Source organism: Echinops telfairi, unplaced genomic scaffold (assembly GCF_000313985.2).
Source record: "Echinops telfairi isolate 266 unplaced genomic scaffold, ASM31398v2 ScPeMD7_39;HRSCAF=148, whole genome shotgun sequence".
In the NCBI taxonomy this organism is placed as follows: domain Eukaryota; kingdom Metazoa; phylum Chordata; class Mammalia; order Afrosoricida; family Tenrecidae; genus Echinops; species Echinops telfairi.
In genome coordinates this window covers 1,864,830-1,888,159 of record NW_022103937.1, presented here as the reverse complement: position 1 = coordinate 1,888,159, position 23,330 = coordinate 1,864,830, and the positions used below count along the sequence as shown (strand labels likewise).

General features: G+C 36.1%; 1 protein-coding gene across 3 annotated transcripts in view; it reads right to left on the bottom strand.

The window, feature by feature from the left end:
* Positions 1-2,325: 2,325 nt before the first annotated feature.
* Positions 2,326-23,330, bottom strand: part of TLL1 (tolloid like 1) — a 296,082-nt gene continuing 275,077 nt past the window's right edge. For all 3 annotated transcript variants that reach the window (XM_004717383.2, XM_045290498.1, XM_045290499.1), the window contains 3 exons: positions 14,373-14,586; positions 5,511-5,761; positions 2,326-4,366 (listed from right to left, as the gene is read on the bottom strand). In XM_004717383.2, coding sequence (XP_004717440.1) covers positions 4,232-4,366; positions 5,511-5,761; positions 14,373-14,586 — 600 coding nt within the window. In that variant the 3' untranslated portion in view covers positions 2,326-4,231. The remainder of the gene's footprint in view (positions 4,367-5,510; positions 5,762-14,372; positions 14,587-23,330) is intronic.

Below are 23,330 nucleotides of genomic sequence, written 5' to 3'. Positions count from 1 at the left end.
CGCGCCCCAAAAAGAGATTCAGGAGAGACCCTAGTACCCCAGTTCTAATTTCTGGACGTCACCTCCCCGTTCCCTTCGCCTTACCTCCCAATTTTCTGGTCTGGCAGCAGGAGCTCTGGAAGATGCGTCTTGTCGGGTCGCCATATTCCTCGGGCCCCCGAAAGAATTAATTCTTAAGTGCTTTTAGAGATTTTCTAGGTGGCTGAGCACAATTTGGTATTTAAATCTTACCAATTAAAAACATTGTAATAGTAGAAACCAAAAACGGAAACTGAGATGGTTGAAAACAAAACTAAACAGCTTATGGAGCTGATTCAGTAAATTTAGTCCTAGACGGTGATCACCTAATGAACTGATGGTCTGTCGGAGCAGAGAAGAGTAAAGAAAACAAAAAGTCCTGAAACAAGGAGAACCAAATAGTGCCCAGGTACCACTGCTGCCTGCTCTAAAAAGGATCCCAGAGAGTGGGAGAAAAATATGGACCAAACACAAAATGATTATAAAAAGATAGGCTTGCCACTCTGAAAGAAACAAATGGAACCCCAAGATTATATAACATTTAGATACCTTTCCAACCTGGACCCGAACTCCCTCCATGACTCAATTTTCAGCTAATTAGGCCTATATAAGGGAAACAATCTTAGGGAGGTCCATATTCCTTAGAGCAGTGGTTCTCAACTTATGGGTTCTGACTCATTTGGGGGTTCAACGACCCTTTCACTGGGGGTCGCTCGATTTATAACAGTAGCAACAGTACAGTTATGAAGTAGCAACGAAAATAATTTTATGGTTGGGGGGGTTACCACGACATAAGGAACTGTGTTAATGGGTCACGGGCATTAAGAAGGTTGAGAACCACTGCCTTAGAGAAATTCAACCATACAAGATCGAAAGGGCAGTAGGTGCCCAGGAATAAAGAAGGGCAGATGGAAGTAAAAGGGAGCAGGCAGGAAGAATGCTGTTAGATGGCTGGGACTGCAATCAATGTCATTTGAATTGTTTGTTGGAAAACCAATTTTCTCTGTAAACTTTCACCAAAATCATAAGACAAAGTGAAAAATAAGTCCTAAATATGAAAAATTCATTGCATACAGCATTGGCTATTCAGAGACCTCAAAAATATCATTGTGATTTCTTACACATTACTTTAAAATAATTTCCTATGCATATATGTTGTTATGACCATTTTAATAAATATTTATTTTAAAAATTGGTTTCAAAAACTGACAAAATTACATTAAATGAAGGAGATTGTCTTTTTGTTTGTTCGTTCTTTTCTGATTATAGTCAATGATGATTGTATCAAAATTAAAACTTTGACAACTATATAGCACAACCAGTAGAGGTTGAAAATAACTTACAAAATTAATAAGAAGCCTAGAATAGTAACTAATAATGATTAAAAAAACACAAATAAAGCTGTATTTGCATTTAACAACAAACTTAAGGCAATCTTTGAATTAAATAAAAACTAGTAATATGCAGAAACTAATACCTCTTATGCAATAAAGATGGATGGTCACATTGAAGACCTACAAATTGACAGCACTGTAAGCCCTCTACACTCCTTTTTATTTCATTTCTTGGTTAAGAATCCTCATTAAGATTACTATCATGTTGAGTTAAGAATGTTTCTCCTCCCCCCAAAATACTATCATTTCTTCCACTACTCCAGATAAAATAACATAACGTTTATTATTACAAAAGGCCTGTGGTTACTACCACTGTGCCTTGTGTCGTGGTTTTTGTCTTTTTAAATGTCCAGCACTAATTGTGGTTCTTAGCAATATCTATAGTTTACTTTCTAATGCTCATGCTGTTCTTGAAAGAAGTATTATGTTAATCCTGAAAGTGCCATTCGAATTCACTCCTAAAATTTATTTTATGTGGAAAAGTTTCATTTAAAAATCTGCTATTTATATCCATCAAGATTAATACTACTACTTTTGCAGAAGAATATCAAACTCTAATGTCAAACAAGCTGTGATTCATATTCTAAGTTTACACTCTGACCTTCAGAAGGTTATCTAACTTCTCTGGGCCTTAGTTCTTGAATTACAAAAGAAAGGGCCAACAGCTCTCAAAGGGTAAGATGATGTTCAAATAGAGCTAGCACGCATGCCTGACACAAGGCTCTCTACACTATAGGTATTCAGTAAAAATCCCCCGCTCCTATTTTCTTTGTTTCTAGGGTATTTTAGGTAATTGGAGATTCATGGAAAACTATTGAATTTAATACAGTAAATAAATTAGTTTTGTGAAAAGACTCCTAAATGTCAGGTAAGAGTTGCACATTTAAAGGTAACATTCAAATAAGATCAGAAGTTCGGTTTTAAAAATGTATTTACAATTTATAGCTCACATTCAAGAGAAGACCTGCAGGGCAATGGTGACAGAAAAACAAATGAGCTACATATCTGTGTGTGATTTATTTTGTAAACATGAAGACAAATTCCCAATTTTATTAAATGCTGATGAATGCTATGGACAGGTAACAGAAAAACAGCTACTTCACAGAGCAATCTATATCATCATCAAAACATATCAAAACAGCATTTTTCTAAAGGAGACTTTTAATTAATTCAGCAGATAATAATGAGAAGTTCCCATTATTTGTCCATGAAACCTTCTAAAAAGATGCTATTTCAAACCGGATTCTAATAGAACTTGGCACATGAATTTTTACTTTACAACCACTCATTACATTTTGTCTTATACCTTCACTCACTCAGACAACCTTACATATACATACATTAATATTTAAAACACACCTGGCTTTAAAGCAGAAAATTCAATCTAAAGTTACACTTTCTACAATAAAATCAAGTCATCATAGCACTGTCTGATGTTTTGGGTCATGGAATGGAATTTCCCCATAGAGCTGTTAACATATTAAGTATACTATTATATTCAACTTTTCAATATTATGTTCTTCTATCTATAGGTAGATGTTTTTGATCAGGTGCAAGAATTCTAAGGCAACATAAGTAGTTGTTCTGCAGGACAAGTTCTGCTATCACGAGAATACAATCTACATACTTTTACAAATCTATTTTCTTCAAATGCCACTAGTGAGACAGAGGGAGACATTCATAGTCTATGGGTTGTTGGCTCAAAGGTCAGAAACTTTGTTTTAAAAAAAATATATGTATGGAATAGCACCATAGAAAGTCTTTCAGAACCAAATTGTTTTTTTTAAACCAACTTCGCATTTTTTAACACTGAATAGCAGGAAGAAAAAAAATACTAAAAGCTGCTTCAAATCTTACGAGATCCAGTTTGCTAAAAAAATAAAATTACATTAACCATGACACACCAACAATCACAACTACATCCACAACAGGTGCAGAAAATGATCAAAAGAGAAACAGTAGCAGCAGTGGTGACTGGAATATGAACCATCCAGGCAGCCTTTGAGAAGAATCCTGCACACACCGCTCAGGAGTTTTCTCATAAAGTTCACAACAAATCACAAAATTCCTTGAATTTGGTGTGAGAAGGCGCAATTTTACAGAAATAACTGAGTTTATTAATTATCTGGGCATTTACTGATATTTAAATAAGTGATGACTAGGGTTTAATTATAATACTAGACACTAATTGACATTTCAACATAGTCAGAATGTCAGTAAAATACAATGGTCTGGAGATTATTTGTGTTTTAAGAAGATTAAAGAGATTAAGCTATGCTCCAAGTGAAGATAACAAAGCTGAAATATTCCAGTTTCCAAATCACACATTTAAAGAACAAACCACCCTCAACCACTCCCGCTTTGCCCCATCAAATCTGGGCTGCATTGTGACCCAGGTACAGAGCCAAAGCAATCAATGCAGATAGGAGAAGAGGGTTTTCCAGTTTGTGACCACAGATTATTTTATTTCCCCAAATCTTGGAAAACAGTCAAAAAGTACACCCTGCGGTGTCACTGCCCAGGGAATAATCTATCTGAACTGCGAGGCATCTCTATCAAGCTGTGAAGCACAACATTCAGAATCTCCACTGGAGGGCGAGATGTCCTTCTGTCAAATTAAGCAATCCTGTCAAGCAAGGAGTTCAAATATATTGATCATTCTGATCCAGAAATTCTTTCAGTACAGACATAATTCTCATCTTATACTTTTTCTTTTGTTCCCATTCATATAAAACATTGTGCTAATATCTCCAGTTTAAAAACAATATGTCTTCTCTCCATGGTAGGCATTCCTGGTTGTTCCCATGGAGGTCTGGGTGTTAGTTTTCGGTATGCATCATATCTGGATATCGTATGCGTTTGTATCTTATATGGAATCCTTTCTTGTTGATTGTGTCATCAGTATGGAAATGTATTAAAATTGCATCCCCAATTGAATAGATCTCCTCTGGTGGCTGAAGACAAAAAACAAACAAGCAAGTAAATAACAAAGCAAGTTCCTTTTTCTTCAATGCTAATTTTGCTTGGCAATATTTTTCTTCTATTATATAAATTAGTGATACAACAATATTGCAAAGTAGTGATGAGTGCCCTCCTGATTTTGCAGATTAGAAAATGTGTTTAAGAGAAGCAATTGACACACTCAGGAAGACACACTAGTCAGGGCTATACGGAGTTTTAAACACAAATCAATCTGTTTCCAAGTTTGGGCCATGTAAAAATTTAGTGTTTTGTTTTATTCTGTTTTTCCTCCAAAGTCTTAAGCCAAATTCATTTGATTTATAAGTAAATTGAAGTTCAGGAGACCAAAGATAATAAATTGGTTTCAGAAGCTGCTCTTTAGGAGGAGATGCTTCAGAATCCAAATCCATTATTTTAAAATAGAAGTACAGAGAAGCTTTTTTTAAATCGATTTTTAGTTGCTATTGGACAGGAGTTAAACCATATTATTTAAGAAATATATGACATCAGTCAATCAAGCAAATGGAATTAATATCTGTATGCAGAAGACTGCTCGATATCAATGCAATGAGTGAGTCTTGTAATACAATGAGATGGCCATTGAAAATGCTTTTTAAAAATTTCTTAGTCAACATGACATCTTCTGTCCTTTGCCTGGTGCTCTATATTCTGCCACACAAAGCCAGTAAGCACAGTGGGAAACACACGTGACCATGCTTGAACACACAGAGGTCTGGTCTTGCCCCAATCATGAAATAAGTTGTTGTGAAGGAAATGGTGATTTGAAAGGTGTGTCTATTTATTTATTTTTGCTCTTTTATGGTTTAATTTAGGAAGGTGGCATGATTGCCAAAACATATTAGCTTATGAACACTTAGACATTTATAGTACAAAGACATGAATAAAAATTTAACACATGGAGAGCAACAAGAAACTATGTAAATATTGGTTTTAGCTGTCATCTGTGTCATGTGATATTATGCAACAAATTCATCAGAGGTGATACAGTACTAAGGAGAAAGAGAAACAACAATTTTCCATGACAGTAGTAAAAGCTCTGATAATTTATATATTAAATTTCATAAACCATTGGGTTTTTATAATGTCTATGCTATACGCTATTGGTATTATACTTACCCCTGATCCACAGAAGCGACCAAGCCCCACAGCTGCTGAGTCAGGACCATCAAAGAGCTCAATATAATCATAGCCACAGTCAGCTTCTTCCTCCACTTCAAAAGTCTGGAAGGACAACTCCAGTCGAGAGTCTCGTTCTGACACTAACAGCCACTCACAGTCTACCTGTCCAGGGTAGTTGTTATCACCAAACTGAGCATGTGAGTAGAGATCTCTGGGCTTCATTTCAGCTTTCAGTCGACCCCCACACTCTGCCCAGGAAAGAAAAGCAAGGAAACCTAATGAGCTAAGTTACATCTTCATGTAATCTACTATTCTTGAGCTTCTGTTTTCATTTCCCTCACTGGGTGCATTTTCTATAATGGGAGAATTGGGTTATGTCATGTGTACTTTTACCCTAGTCACAGACTGCCTGGGTCATAATCTCAACTCCAACACTCCCTGTCCTGGGGTTGTGGGTGAATGACTTCACTGTTCTAGTTCTCACAAGCATAAAATGTCGATAATAACAATAGTTCTTATATAGGAAGATCTTGTCAGGAGCCCTGGTGGTGTGATGCTAATATGTCGGGCTGCTAACATCAAGGTCAGCAGGTTCCAGACCACTAGCTGCTCTATGTGAGAAAGATGAGGATCTCTGCTCCCGCCAACAGCTATCCAGAATCCAAATCCATTATTTTCAACTACAAGTTCAGAGTCATGGAAACCCACAGGGGTAGTACTACTCTGATTTATAGGGTCACTATGAGTCAGTATTGAATTGACTCAATGGCCATGAGTTTGTATTTTTGGAGTTCAGATCTTGAGGATTCTATTAGATCACTTAGAACAGAGCCTGCCACATATTCATTTTCAATAAATACTCTATTATTACTTTTATACCTAAATTTATTTTGGTCTCATACATATTATTTTAATGAGATATAAGTTGTAATGTTTGCTTGACTTTAATATCAATGATTAATGAACCCAGAAACCAAAGAAATAAGAAATAACTTAAATTTCAACACAATATACAAAATTATATATTGATGTGTGTGTTTGTATTATGTAGATTTCTATATAGAATATATAGAACAAGATTACTTTTAAAAGTAATAATATTTATGTAACTTGAAGAAGTAAAAATGGGCACATCAATAATTAGTTACTTTTGTAATTTCACAATCTACTGAGTTTTATTTTGCTTGTGTGTATCATAGTTTTATAAAAAACAAAGTTATCTATTTACAGCATCTTCTCAAGGTATACATTAATAAATATATCCTCATTCAGTTATTACCTTATGACTAGGGATAAAATTAGTGTAGTATAAAACTTAAGACCAAGTTCACTGCCATTGAGTCAATGCTGACTCATAGAACTACCCTGTGTGCTTCTAGAACTGTAACTCTTTACAGAAGTAGAAAGCCCCTCTCTTCCCTATGAACTAACTGCCTGGTGACTTTGAAAACTGCAGCCCAAGTTGTTACTACTAGGCTACTAGAACTCCTTTGGTGTAGTATAGACAATATAATCTTCTAAAGAAATTTCAGGTCCCTTCCTAAGTCAGAAGCCCAAGCCTTTGTAATAACTAGAGGGTATTAAAGATAGGAGATGTCTAAAATTCCCTACCAATCAATAGACTTGCGAACAAGAAGGAGGGATAACATAAAAAGTGACACAAGGAGAAGTAAGTTGACAAGCTCTTGCTATTCAGGGGAATGAGAAGGCTTTCCCCTGGTAAAACAGCACACATCTTGGTGAATGTAGGACTACCTCTTCCATCTGATGTGAAGCATTTTGAATTTTCTGGGGGGTCAACTGGACACATTACGTCACTGGGAGTCATTGCACAATGGAGACACCATCCTCGTCAGGCTATGAAACTGGTTTAGGCTGCTACTTCTCTAAATGGATTAGGTAATTGAAATGTTTGCTTAAAATTTTCAATAAATTTATATAAAATTTTAAATAAAATAAAATAAAGGCATTGAGCCAATTCTGACTCATAATGACCTTAGACAAGGTTCTTAAGACTTTAGCTCTTTATTGGAGCTGTCACCTTCATCTTTTTCCCACAGTGAGACTGGTGGCTTTGAACTGCTAACTTCAAGGTTTGCAGCCCAAAGCTTTTCCAATAGCACCACCAGAAAACTTTATTGTGGTGTGATGATTTTAAATATTAAAGATCTCTGAATTCCCAGATACATAACCACATCAACACTCATTTACATATCTATTGGCACTATTATGGACAAATTAACATTCAGCAACCTTTGTGTGAATAATAAACCAAAAAGCTCCTAAATAGAATTCAGTACCATGAAAATTTTTCCAATATTGAACTTGATCACACAATCATTTAAAAAAATCCCCTTCTCCCCCAATCAATTTAAAAATCCCCCTGTACCAGAAAGGAATGGCATTAGAAGTTCAGTGGTAGAATTTTTCCTTCTCGTGTGAGACCCGGTGTCCCTCTCAGCCAGTACACCTCACGCATAGCCACTGGCTATCTATCCATCAGTGGTGGTTTACATGTTGTTAGAATGCTCAATGGATTCCAGCAGTTTCCAAACTAAGACTTCTAGGAAGGAAGCCCTGGCCATTTACTTCTGAAAATCAGTTAATGGCAACCCTATAGATCAGGGGTCCTCAAACTTTTTAAACAGGGGGTCAGTTCACTGTCCCTCAGACCCATTGGAGGGCCAGACTATAGTTAAAAAAAAACTATGAACAAATTCCTATGCACACTGCACATATCTTATTTTGAAGTAAAAAACAAAATGGGGCAAAAACACCTGGAGGTCTGGATAAATGTTCTCGGTGGGTCGCATGTGGACCGCGGGCTGTAGTTTGAGAAGGGTTCAATCTGCAATTTATCATGGGATTGGCACAGAACTGAGCAACTTCAGCAACCAAAGAGTAGGTATTATCAACAACACAGCCTGGTGCTTAAATGCAAGGCTGAATGCAAGAATGCCCATGAGTCTTGGAATGTCACCCTCAGATTCCCACAAACCTGAAGACAAGCATCCTCCTTTTGTAACTATGACAGGTCTTATCCCAGTAATCCACCAATTACCATCCTCTGCATGTTACAGACTTCTACAACCCAATTCTCAAACTCAAACTCGCTGCCATTGAGTCGATGCTGACTCCTAGTGACCAGCTGTGGGTTTATGAGACTGTATGGCTTACAGGAGCAGAAAGCCCGGTGATTTAAACTGCAGACCATGAAGTTTGCAGCCCAAAAGTAACCACTGCACCACCAGGGCTCTATAGCAGTCCATTTATCTGGGTCCATATCATTCAGAAGATGTGGTGTTTGTCCCTATTTTAAAATATGGATAATAATAGAACATAGATAAAACTCAGCATAGATTCTAGGAGTGTATACGTTAATATATGAAGAATGCTTCAAAGGAATTGAGTAAATAGTTAAAGCCATTTAATGTAAGGCATCATTTTCAATATTATTTTCCATTAAAGAAATCTGCTTTTCTGGGAATTTATTCATGTCAGAAATGCAAAGTCAGAAAAATAGAGAACAATTTTTAAAACTATTAAACTGCTATCCGAAAGAGAAAAAAATTAAAATTTTGGAAGCCAATAAAATATTATGAAGGGCGATGAATGTACAAATGTGCTTTACACAATTGATGTGTTTATGGATTGTGATAAGAGTCATATGAGCCCCTAATAAAATGACTAAAAAATATTTTATGGAAAGTATTTCTGAATTCAAATATAATATATACATAGTATCATTTATAGATTAAAAACAAACAGAAATTCTACCTATTCTTAAAGTTTGATATGATTGATAGGTTAACATTGTTTGCAACTTTAATAAACGTCATTGGTCAAGTTAATTTTATTCCACAGAGGGAAGCCCAGTAGGAACTCAAAGCCAAACCAAACTCACTGCTGTCCAGTCACTTCTGACTCATAAGGAGCCTACAGGACAGGGTGGAGCTGCCCCTGTGAGTTCGACGGAAAGCCTGGTGTTTTCCTCCACTGAGGTGGTTGGTGGTTTTGCATTGCTGGTCTTGCTGTTTGCAGCCCAGAGCGTAATGCACCAGGCCACCAACGCCACCAGGGTTCCTGGTCAGGAAGAACTGGAAGGAAGGAAAATTATATATGGAGGAGGCACTTGTTTTTCTGTGCCTCTTTAAAAGAAACACGGTATCATAGACCAAAAGCAAAGGAGACTATTTTAAGTCAATTCCAGTTTGGAACACAATATAGGAGGAAATAAGGTAGGCCAGGCGATTTCAAAAAGCCATTGTAAATCTGAAAATATCATTATTTAATGTTATTGAAATGTTCTACAAAAACAAATGATTTTAACTACACTTAAGTTGATTTAAAGTGTTTGAAAAAGTGCTGCAGTTCTCATTTTCCCTTTGAAGCTCACACCCTGAATTCCTATGGGTCACTGATCAAGTTATTAAATGTGTAATTAACTTTTAACCATAAAAAATGAAGGAATTTAGCAACAAATTGGGTTTTGTTCTTAAGAAGGAGCACTTGAATATCATGTGTGCAAGAAATTTTAATATGCCATTAGAACAATTCCATGTATCAGGGCTCAAGTAGAAAGAAAATGTTTTGAAAATGATGATGGCAACATATGTACAAATGTGCTTGACATAGTGGATATATGTATGGACTATGATAAGAGTGGTAAGAACCCCCAATAAAATGATTTATAAAAATTACAGGGAACAGAAGGACAATTGCTTAAGAGTGCTTTTAAAAGGTTCAAATCTGTTCTTCAAAATATGGTCAGCGTATCATTTAGCACATTTCTTTCAAAGGAAGACTTTTAAATATCATAAGTACCTTTTCTATGCATATCTTCACTTACAAAGAAGGAAGATGTAAAAACACTAGTTTAGCACTTGAGCAATATTGCTTCTAAATCAATTATTTGAAAGTACTTTATGAGCGGCCAGAGCATCTTCTATCGACTCTGGGAACTCAAAATGAGGGGTAACGAGAAGAAAAGTCTAGGGGTGACCTTCAATTTAATTTGGAGAGATGCACTTGTATATTTCCTGGTAGAGTATTAAATTCTAGGAGACCTGTAACTTGACCTCTGAAAGTTGTTAGTGGGCATTTCAATTCAATTTAATGAGATAAAAACCATTTCCCTTTCAAAATCATGAATGAACAGTATAATTTTTATACTATAGAAAAGATACCCTACCAAATACAATGGCACATGTAGAAAAAAATATTATTCACACATTTTCTCTTTCTGCATAATAGCCATATCCTCCAAGAAAAGACAGAATTTTGACCAGAAAATTGTGTTTACCTAGTTTATTATTATTATTAATAATAATTTTAATAAATCATTTTATTGGGGGCTCTTATAGCTCCTATAACAATGCTTACATCACTGTGTCTAGCACATTTGTACAGATGTTGCCATCATCCTTTTCAAAACATTTTCTTTCTACTTGAGCCCTTGGTATCACCTCCTCGTTTTTTTTCCTCCCTCCCTCATGATCCCACCCTATTGAACCTTTGATAAATTATAAATAATTATTATTTTCATATCTTACATCATATGCTATCTCCCTTCACCCATGTTTCTGTTGTTCATTAAGACTTAGAACTTGGACTGTCAGGGAAATAAAACTTTTTTCAACAAAGTCAACTTCTCATGTACAGTATTACATATGGAAAATAATAACAAGACTATTGGTACAATATTTATCACTGTACTAATAAATACATATTGCCCTAACAAATACATATTGTACTAATAAATGCCTGGTGATGCTATTCAGTAATCATTAGAGAATTCTCTGCAAGGTTGATGTCTCAAATCCATTGATCATTCTGGTGGAGAAGGAAGAGGCTGTTTATCCCTGTAAAGATTTATAAACTCACAAATCCAAAATAGGGTTGGTATGAATTGAATACACCTGATGACAGTGGATTTGGGGTGGGTTTGGTTTCAAAATTCATATGGTGGGACTCTTTTTTTCTTCTGCCTAGCATTAGGAGTCATGGTGGTGCAGTAGGTTAGGCTTCGTGCTGCTAATTCAAGGTCAGAGGATTCAAACCCATTAGCTAGCTGCTGAGGAGAATGACGAAGCTGTCTGCTACTGTAAAGATCTATCTACAGCCTTGGAAATGCGTTATGGTTTTGGCATTATCTGAATTAACTAAATGGCAGTGGAGTTAAACCAACAGTAAAATTGTACATAGAAAAATTGTACATAAAAATAAAAATTTACTTAAGCAAATTCAAATATACCCTTTATGGTTTGTCAACAATAGCCCTGCATATTCTAGAATGCAGTAATCAATTAATAAATGCACTGTACCACATAAGAAAATTGGATAGATCTCCTTAACTGGTTTCCTTATGCATAGCAGCAGAAACTGAGATATAAACTGACAATCAACTAAATTTTGCAGACTACAAGTTGATAGAAGGCAGGACTTCCTTTTATTTTCTAATAAATATCCACAAATTCATATTTGCCCTAAGTATTACTAGTAGCTTACAATGTGTTCCCAAAGCAGTAGGCAAGCAAATTATGTGTTGAAAGACTGAGGATTAGATGATGAACTTGATAAAAAGAAACCATAGGGGAGAAATAAAGAGCAGACAATATTTCAGTATTTGTGACTTCTAAAATGTAGCAATGTAAAAGTGCCTCCAAAAGGTTGGCTAAGTGTGATAAAAAAGTATACACAAGCAAAAACGAATAGCTACTGCCCAAAGTTTTGACAATAACAACTAAGGAGGAATTAGAGGTCAGGGTTCTAATTCTGTCACTAACTTTCAGTATTATTTAATTTTTTTACTCTCTACTTCCTCATTTCTGAAACAAGAGGGTGGGATTAAACAATATCAGGCACTTTTTACTCAATATGATATGGCTTACCTGTGTGCTTATGGAATAGATATGAACTAAACAGTCTAGTCAGGTATACATTTTAAATTAAGTTTTGCTTAACACATATGCAAATAATTCTGCCTCAATGTTTTTCTTCAAATAATAATGATAAATGATAATATTTTGTTGTTGTTCTTCCTAAACCACAATTTTTATATTTAGAGAAAATATTCTATAGTGGAAAGCTTTGGAGAGAGTATACATTAGTAAAAACCCAGATCTTGGCATGATTTAAGAAACGTATAAATTACTTAAACATCCAGACTTTCAATTTCTTCATCTTTAAAGTGAAAATAATAACATCTACATAATATTGCTCTATAGAGAACAGTGTATATAAAATTTCTGCAAAGCATAAGGATGCATCAAAAATATTGAGCAGATAGTATACATATACATATGATCTCAATGTATAGTCTGTATTATAATTCATTTAAAATCTACAACTAAAGATTTAATGGTTTTATATATACCGCAAATATGGGTAGAATTTATGCAAACTGGAGAGTCATGAATTTATTTACTGATAAATAACTGGGGTTGTTACTTACAAATTAGAAAACTGAAATAAGTTTTTCAAATATCTACCTCGGTAATAGCTCACCGAGGCTTAAAACACAGACTTGCTGATACACTGGGCTGTAATTGTAATTGTGATTGCTTCACTCACAAAAGAGAAAAGGGTAGTCTACCAAAATGTTTATTAAAATAAATAACAACATACATGTAAGTAATTTTGAAATACTATTCTATCAACTTTTTCAAGAATTTTAACAGCTGTGATAGCTAAGATATTCAAAAATATCTTTTGAATGCTATGTTTCAGAAAAATGCACATTAATTTTCTGCCCCTTCTATTTGTGCGACTAACTCAGAAAACTATATGCAGAAAATAAATCAAATGAATGGAAAATACCTCCATGGGTTTATATGAAACTTAGGCTCATGAAAGATTTTTCTCAAAACAATTCATAGCCCAGGAAAATAACTCATTTTCATTATTCACAAAAGTATAAAAACTATTAGACTAAATCAGATTACTCTCTCAATAATATCTTCTTTCTCACAAACTTCAATGTAAGTCTAATGCTTATGTTAAGTGAAATATACTAGAATGAAAAATAATATTGACAATGAAATGATTTAAATATAATTTTTAAACAAATGAAATAAACATAAAGCAAAAAGAATTGGGTAGTCTTGATAGAACCATTGCATAATATCATTTCATTGATAGATGTGCACTATATAGAGAATATTCTCCAAGTGTCCTTAATAGTTTGTACTTTAAGATGGCCACTAGATGTCACTTTAAGCTAAATTACTTTAGCAATTGCTTAAAACAAAAACACAAAAAAACTGAGAAAAAGGACATACCCTAGACATTTATAAAACATATTAAATTGCCTCCAATTTATAAAAATCTTTATTCTACATTTTAAAATGCTTCTATATTTTTCTAAATTGCTTCAAGAGAGTGAATTTCAAGAGAGTGAAATAAGTTATTCTTCATATTAGAATTAGGAAATAGATACTCACATACCAAAAAGGGATTAAAAAGTAAGGATCTAAGGATATCAAAATTGATCTAAAAAAGATATTAATAAAAAATCTAGGTGAAATACCTAGCTACAGATTTCTATCTGCAAACAATACACATAAATCAAATTGTTAATGTGAATGTTAAATATTTTATACATATTTTTAGATATTGTTCTACTTGAACATATTGTATTGATAATGAATTATAATGAAACTATTGTACTTCTTTCTAAGTACTCAAGAAAGAAATTTAGGAGACTGCCTATTGGTCCTGCAAATATTCACACAGTGCTTAAGTGATCATTCATCTGCTCGGCTTTGAGATTCACTTACAGTCCTGTTATGGAGCAAAAGTCACTCAATACTGTGAGGTAAACTTGACCAGAAGAGAGAAGGATGGCCTTAATTTGCTGACCTGTAGAGTGTGTGGCTTGAAAGCCCTTTCTTTGAACAGATGCATCAGAAACAAACTGAATAAACATTTTACTTCCAGTAGTTACAAGGGGCTCTGGTAACTTGTTTCCACATAGGCGTCCAAGAATTGGAGATTTGTCCGTTTCTCCATCAAATACTTCCAAATGATCATAAGCACATTCTTGATGTTGCTCAATCTCAAACTCACTAAAAGCCTATAGAACAAAAGAGAAGTGAGAGTAACAAGATGTAGAAATGGAGAGGGAGAGAGAGGAAGATGGAAGGAGGAAGGCAGAAAAGGAAGGGAGGGAAGGAAGGAGAGAGGAAGGAAGGAAGGAAGGAAGGAAGGAAGGAAGGAAGGAAGGAAGGTGGGAGGCAAAAGTCATTAAATGTTTTTTTTCTTATGGGGAGAAATACAAGCAATGGAATATATTAAAGAGTTTACAAATTATTTAATTCACTTAGAATAATATGAAAGGAATATAAAGACAACATCTTGGGAAAATATATATATAATAAGACAACATAACAGTTTCATGTGAAGTTGCATAAAACAATCTACTGAAGTATTTAAATAGAGTAGTGTAGTGGATTACACATTGGACTGCTATCTGCCAAGGTCAGCAGTTTGAAACTACCAGTCACTCAGCAAGAGAAAGATGAGGCTTTCTACTCCAGTAAAAATTTACAACTACAGACACCAACAGGGATTGTTCTACTCTATCCAATGAAGCCTCTGTGAATCACAATCAACTAAATGGCAGTGAGTTGGGGCTCTGTTTATTTGTTGAGTAATAATTTTGAATTTAATCCAGAAGATTGATCGAAAAATATTTAGTCATATTAAATGATGATTCCTATTGGCTATGATGTTCATATCAGTGCCCCAGCTTGAATATATACTACCAAACATCATTCTAGCTTTGAATATTCACACTACAAAGAAAAGTCACATAAAATGGAATATATTTTCCACAGACAATAGAATATATCTTTGTAGAATAGTTTATAGAATAACCTCACACACCATATTATTCAGGAACACTAATAGGACTTTTGAATATGTTAAAGTTATTATCAGATGGGCAGTAAGTACACTTACTTTACTTTAATTGTGCCTTAATTTAAAAAGTATATATCATGAGCATTTTAAAAGGGGCAATGTGCTTTGCATATTACTTATATGATTAAAAGGTATCCTGGTAGCAGAGTGGGTTCAGTGTTGAGCTACCAATGGCAAAGTCAGCAGTTCCAATCCAACAGCCATACCTTGGGAGGAAGAGGAAGCAGTCTGCTTCCATAAAGATTTGCAGCCTCAGAATCCCTATGTGCTATAAGGGCATTATGAGTTGGAATCAACTGGATGGCAGTGGGTTTGGAATATACATTCATACATAGAGGGATACCCAAAAAAGAAAAAAGAAAAACAATGCAGAAAACTGCTGGGTGGAGCTTTCATAGCTTTCCCTGATAGGGAACATCCAGCAACTCTATCTGAATTAGTGCACCCAGCGGCGTCACCAGGGTCACACTGAATTTTTTTGTAAAAGCAGTTTCACTCATACCTTGTTTTCTGTGATGGCCAATTTAAGAGAACAGCTGTGCGACTGTGAAATTATGTTTCCTGTGTGGGAAAAATGCTGTAGAAACTGTTGTAATGTTGAACACAGTTTACAAGGACAGCGCTATGGGAAAGACTCAAGTGTACGTATAAGTGGGTTTCTGATTTCAAGAGAGGTGAAATGTCGATTGATGACAAACCACATTCTGGATGTCCGTCAACTTCCCGAATGGATGAAAATGTCAACAACATTCATGCACTTGTGCTCGAGGACTGAAGACAGACCATTGAAGAGATGGAAAGGCCATCTGGACTCTCTTGGAGCTCATCAGTGAATTTTAACAGAAGATTTGGGAATGAGAAGGGTCACTGTGAAATTTGTGCCTCATGTTCTGACTGACCAGGAATAGGAACATCCAGGGGAAACAGGCCATGCTTTGAAAGAACAGCTCTAAAGCAACCCAGACTCCCCACCCCCCCAAGGTCATTATTGGTGACAAGACATGGTGCTATTCTGAGGACCCCAAAACCAAACATCCCTCAAGCCAGGGATATATTCCCTAAGTTCTCTCTACATTTGCCTATTCCACACCAGATCACTACTTACTATTGTTTCTGACTTTGGAGGGGTCAGCAAAGAAATAAAAGCAGCAATGTGTAGTAATTAGGGAGTAGGAGAAAAAGGAATGAAAGTTACTTTATAAAAACAAAGAAATGAAAACAAGAACTGATATCTTTCCTGTCTCCTCCCTTGTGTGCTAGTTTTGAAAAGTACACGTAAAAATGTGATAAGAAATAGTATGAGAGTCCTTCTTTGTTACAAGGACTCTGACTAACAAGGGTTGTTCAGTTCACTTAATCAGATATCATGGACAGTGTAACAACAATAGTAAAATTGATTACTAGAAGAATGACAGTAGAAATAGGAAACAGTGTAGGGAAGTACGGTGAACACAATAATAGAGTTTAATGTATCCTGAGGCACAATATGCAAAGCAGGTAATCACCAAAAGTTTATCACTTGCTCATCACAGTAATCCAGTGGCAGAGAGCAGAGTAGACATAACGCGTGGGGTGCAGACAATCTACCTGTCTACTATATCATATTTACAACTCTCCCCATGCATGCCAATTCTAGGGAAGTTGAAGACCAAAACTTCACTACTCTGATTCGCAGTGGAGGGTAGTCAGTGGCTTTTGTGCTTTTATAACTTTCTAGAGAGGAAACGAAGGTGAAAAGGTGGATTGATTTCACTGAGAGTTCTTTCTAAAAATGAAAACAAACTTTTTGATAAGTAATGCTTTTAAAGAAAACAATATTTAAGGAGAATAACTCTGAAAGTCATTGCATGTAGAATAATTATCTTCTTTAAATGTGCTTTAGAGGTATCCATCTATGAATATTAGAATCAAGGAAATCTACTTAGAAGGAAAACTTAAAATAAATTTGGAGGTAGCGGTACTCTAAAGTACTTCCTATATATAAATGTTAACAAATGTATCATAAGTTACAGGTCACAAATGTTCAGTCCATTCAAGGCCCCATTGAGAAGTAAATAAATGAGATAAAGGACAATTTCACTCCGTAAAGACACACAGGATGTCTGGAGTAAATCCTAACATCTGTTTAACAGAAAGAAGAACAGCCCACAAACTGGGTAGGCCAGGAGGAAGGGACATGATGATGCCTGGTCTGGAGCCAATTGATTTCAGCTTTTATCACATTACTAATGGATGCAGACTCCATCTGTAAGAATGATTTAAGCAAATGTTTAGTGTCTGATATATGTTTAAGCAATACAAACAACTCTTGTTCATGAAGGTATTAATAAATTTCCCCCCTAGAATAGAAACAGTTGCTTTAGATCAATGTGTGAGTGGTCCTTGTCCAGAGTCAGCTTGTCTGTAGGTCTACAAACTGAGGCAACAATGACTCCACCTGCAGGATGGGTCTCATCGGCTGTCCCTTTATAGTCTAGAGACACTTCCACATGTAGTGTTTGGGGCTGAATAGAAAAGCCCTTGTACTCCACCAAAGGGTACTCTAGGAGCCTGAGGACAGTTGGAGTATGATCTGTTATCTGTTTCTTACAACCTCAAAGAAAATTATACAATTTTTTACTTTATTTTATGGTGCTTGTAAAGCCATAAATCTATAAATTTAAATGTTTCAAAATGTGCACTTCCCAGTCTCCAGAACCAATTCCACAGAAATATCCCCAGAAGATCGTTTGGATCCCAAGAAGTCATTGCAAATTCATAATGGAGGCCAGGAGAGTTAGTGAAGCTAACCTATCTCTATGTGCAATTTCCTAAGAAATGAGTACAAAACACAGATATGGACCTGTAAGAACTCTGCATTTATGCTGAAACACTGCTTTTCTTTAACTTAACATTTTTTTCCCTACCCATTTATGCTAGGGTTTTGTAGGCATTTTGGTATTACAAAATTTTAAGTTTATTCATTTCATGATTATGCACATGATGTTACAGTTGGTAATTTAGGTTTTAGGAAGACCAGGTAAGAGTGAATAGCTCTGGTCTCTAATCTGAAATCCTAATGCATTTCCCAAGTGAAAAGATTTGGGAGTGCAACTCAAAAGACATATAATTGAACTCCTGCTGTAGGCTGTGTAAATGATAACTCTGTTTCTGGAAACCCCAAGTGAGCTTCATCTACCTGGCTGACCATAGGCCAAGCTTGCACATGCAGTTCCCTCACATGAACATTCGTAAAGCTACTTTTATTTTTAAAACTAGAGGAATTGGCTGAAGGATAAGGCTATTCAGAGTCACTGAATATATTTACAGAAGATAAGGTAACAAAGTGATAACTCTTACTGCAGAAATAAAGGGTCGGCAGGATGAGCATTTCAACTAAGAACTAAAGAGAATGATGCAGCTTGAGGAGCTGAGGGAGAAGCTGTAGCGCTCCTGAGTCCCAACCACCTTTGGGCTTTCCCTGCCTTTAGTTAAAAATGTCATTTGGTTTCCCGCAAGTTATTTCAAGTATTAGAGGCTTTGGGAAAAATGGGAAAGTGGAATATAAACCCTAGTCTTATGAGTCATAATCAAAATCCCTTTCCTTTCCATGAGTCCTCTATAATTTTGATCAAATATGAGTATAATTTTAGGCATTTATGATGGAGAATCATATAATGCTGATAGGTGTTTTTGTTTTCTAAGTATCCAACAAAAATCCTAAAACTAAAACCACTGCTGTGTTAGACCTTGTTGACTAGAGAAACAAATGAAGAGACACTGATGTGTGTAAGAGAGAGCTTCATAGCAAAGAGAAATAGTATCTTGAGAAACATCACAGCCCAGTCCAGATCAAGTCCATAATTCCAATATTAGCCCATAAGTCCAATATTAGCCCATGGATTCCTCTTCAGACTCACACAGCACATGCAATGATGCCAGATGCAGAAAGACCACAGGCCAGTGGTTAAAAGTCTGGTGTAGCATCTCAGTGCTGGCGTGCCTCTCCACATGGCTCCTCTAGCTCCAGGGCCCTGGCTGCCATCAGTGTGGCTCCACGTGGCTAGTCACAGGCCAATGAAGCAGAGAGAGGGTGTGTCCTGCCTCCAAGGAGGAAGGGAGCAAAACTCCCAGAATCCTCATGAGAAAGCCACACCCACAAGGAGGCATCAATCAGGCTGTGACCTGATTGACAGGCTAGAACCCACCCCTATAACTTATTACTCAAGTTGACATGAATTGTAAAACTACCACAACTGCTATCAAGTCAGTTCCAATGCATAATGACTATGAAGGCCAGGTTTTGTGTCACCTTGATCTTACCTGTGGAAAGGCATAGGTGGAGTCCAACCTCTCAATAAAGATACAGCTACTTGGGGGCATGATCTTGTTATTAGAGATGGTGTGGAGACTTGGTTCCTCTCCTACACCTCTCTTCCTTCCTTCTTTCTTGGATCCTGCATCTGACTTCTGGGAACAGTGGCCCATGTGACCTGCCAATGGTGGGAGCTGTCAGCACCCTTCCCTTCCATGTTTATGCTGATCTTGGTTCCAAGTCACTCTGAACTCAATAGCTCATGATCTCCCAGCTTCATACTTAAACTTCCTGCCTTAGGGGCCAGCAGTTGTGTGGTTCTGTTATCTGACCGATGGGCATAAGTTGGCTTGAGTTTGGCTCGCTTCTTTGTTATACATTTATTGACATGAAGTTAGATTCTGTTTCCATAGAAAACTCATCCTAACGCAGTGACTCAGTAACGTAGAGTATCTAAGGCTGTAAATCTTGATTGGAGCAGACAGCCTCATCTAACACCTGTGGAGCAGCCAGTGGGTTAGAACCACTGATCTTGTCTAGGACTTAACCCACTGGCCCATCAAGGATCCTCAACTCTTATCATATTCCTCAATATTTTAAATCTTGACTCTAACTCTAAGCAATATCTAACTGCAAAACTCAAGTTATGGTAAATCTTCTATTACAAATCAAATACAAATCAAATAAGCACATTAGCCTATTCTTGTATGCTTTATGCTACTCAATTTAGAATTGCTAGCTTAGCAAAATAGACTGAGTTCCAAATTTCACATGTTTTTGCCTTTGTTTTGCTGGATTTAAAAAGAAGTTCTACTTTTTGTTCCAATATTTAGATTTCTATAGTCTCTCATTCTGTCTTAATGTGATTTGTGATGATTATTAGATTATTTACACCAAATGATAAAGGCCCTAGTGTCACAGTGGGTTAAGCACTGGGCTGCTAATATAAAAGGTTGAAAAGATGAGAGTTCAAGTCAGCAACCACGCATGCTGTAGAGGAAAGATGGGCCAGCCTGCTTCCATAAAGGATTACAACTGTGAAAACCTTCGCAGCAATTGAAGTCTGTCCTATGAAGTTTCTATGAATTTTAACTGACTCAACAGCAGTGAGGTTTTCTGATTTTATAAACATATTTTATGAGATTATTGTATTTACATTATTCTTTTGTCTTACAGGACACCAGCTACAGTGGTATTGAAAAATAGTCGTTTAAAAATTCCCTGTTCTCATATCAAGTGGCATATTTCAACCTAATAGCATTTTGGCAAGGTATTCTAGATTTTACATAGATCCAACTTCTTGCAAAACTTGATACATTAACTCATTTGTGTTAGCTGTACATTCCTGCTTGTGTGCAGTCTCATATACTTCAATGACTGTACAAAACTAATTATCCTGCATTTTGATCCTGTCCAAACTTAGTATTTTGCTTTCCCAATAGAATGTGGGAGAAATAAAATTCTGGGACTTCTGAGATTTCTATTTGGGTCTCTTAAAACATATCGACACATTACTACCTGCACTCATTCAACTAAGTGTGTATCAAGTTAAAGATACACTTTGGTTAGAAATCATAGGCTTCTCGAATATACAAAATTATATACTTTGTTTTTAATTTAATAGTTTTATGAAATGGTCTTAGTAGGTAACTTTCATTTTTTGGTTTCAATATGGAAATTACACATTTAGAAATGTTTTCCTTTGTTCTCAATTACTCTATTGAAAAAGGGACAAATATATACAAGTTGTGAAAATAGCTCCATGGTATATAAAGAGGTACCAATTTTTTTTCATTGTCTTTTCTCTCTTCATTGGACAATAAAAGAGCCACATTGTAATTAAGTATCTATTAGAAGCCAAAGGGAAGAATTCAATTTGAAAATTTTAATGAATCAGTTAAGATCAATTGTGTCCTGCAGTGAAAGCACAGATGCCCTGGGAACTGCAGAGACAGGGAGAGTTGGCACCGAGTTCCAGGTTTTTCTCAATGGACCCTCACCACTTGCTCATGAGAAAGATGGCTACAATGTAGGGGGAGAGTGACTGCTGTTTTCTGTAATTCATGAAACCCTAATTAAACCCTTCTCTGCATAAGAAAGCCTGAAGCACCATGAAAGGGGCAGGAAACCACGCCCAGATTCACAGGGCAGAGGTGTAGCTAACACAGCCAGAGAATGAACAAAAAACTATTCTTGACCAATTTCACCAGAGGCTTGCTAATCAGAAGAGGAAAGAGCAAGGGACTGTCTTCCACAAGGAAAGAAGGAAGAGTAAGTGAGAGGGTTTAAGAAGGCGAGAGAGTTTGGATGTCATTGAATGACCACTGGCACCTACTGAGAAAACCCAATATCAAGACATAATCATATAAGGCTGTATTAAAACAACAAGGAAATCCTTTCCCTTTCCAGTAGACTAGCAAGTACCAAGGAACTAGGAACTGCACTCTTATCACTGAGTGAAAACAAAACAACAAAAGCCCTAAAGAAAATATGTGGAGAAGGATGCTTTCTGTGGTGATTAGGAGAGAAAAATGTTCCACCCTAAACAAAAGTTGTTAGAAGCCAGTTGTGTAGTAAAGATAAGAATAAAAATAAGAAAACTCAAACACAGCTAAATTCCTCACTACATTCACTCAGCCTTGCAATGCCAATTACACATAGCAGAAGAAGAGGTGTGCCCTGTGGATAAAAATTCTCAATATTCTGTAACTTACACTATCCATAAAAAGTCAAGGAAAAACAAAGTGCTAAGAGAAAAGGAATCAATAGAAGAGACACAGATATTATACCAGTGTCAAAACTATAAACAAAACCCACTGCTATTGAATCTTCTCTGTATCATAGTGATATTGTATAGTGTATCCTAGTTTATAAATCATTTCAGACAGCTGCCTTTTCCTCCACAGAGTGGCTAGTGACTTTGAACTGCTGACCTTGAGGTTAGTAGCCCAATGTCTAACCCATAGCATCACCCAAGCACCTTAAAATACCAAATGGAATTTATTATACCTATAATTGTGTTAAAGACTCTAGTAAAAATATAGTTACTATTTAAGAATAGATGTGAAATTTCAGCAGAGATTAAAACCATAGTAAAAAGTAAAATCGCACTACTGGAAATAAAAAATGACAACCTAAGGAATGCCTTCGACATTCTTATCAGGATAGTCAACAACTGATGAAATAATGCTTGACATGGTACCGGTATAACGATAAATATTCAGACCAATGGAAAAGGATTGAAAACCCAGAAATAAAATCATCAGCATACAGACAACTGATCTTTGATAAGGGGCCCAAAAACATCAAATGGGAAGTGGATGCCCTCTTCAATTCATGGTGCTGGAAAAAATGGATACGTAGCTGCAGAAAAATGAAGCAAGACCCTTACCTCACTCCATACACAAGAATAAACTCAAGGTGGATCACAGACCTTGAGGTCAAACCCCGAATCATCAGAGCCATCAATGAGGGAATTGGGTCAAACCTGAGAACCTTGGCACAGGGATTACATAGGCTATCGGAAATCGGGAAAGACACCAACACAGAGGAGGCACAAATTGACCAGTGGGACATACTAAAAATAAAACACTTATGTACAT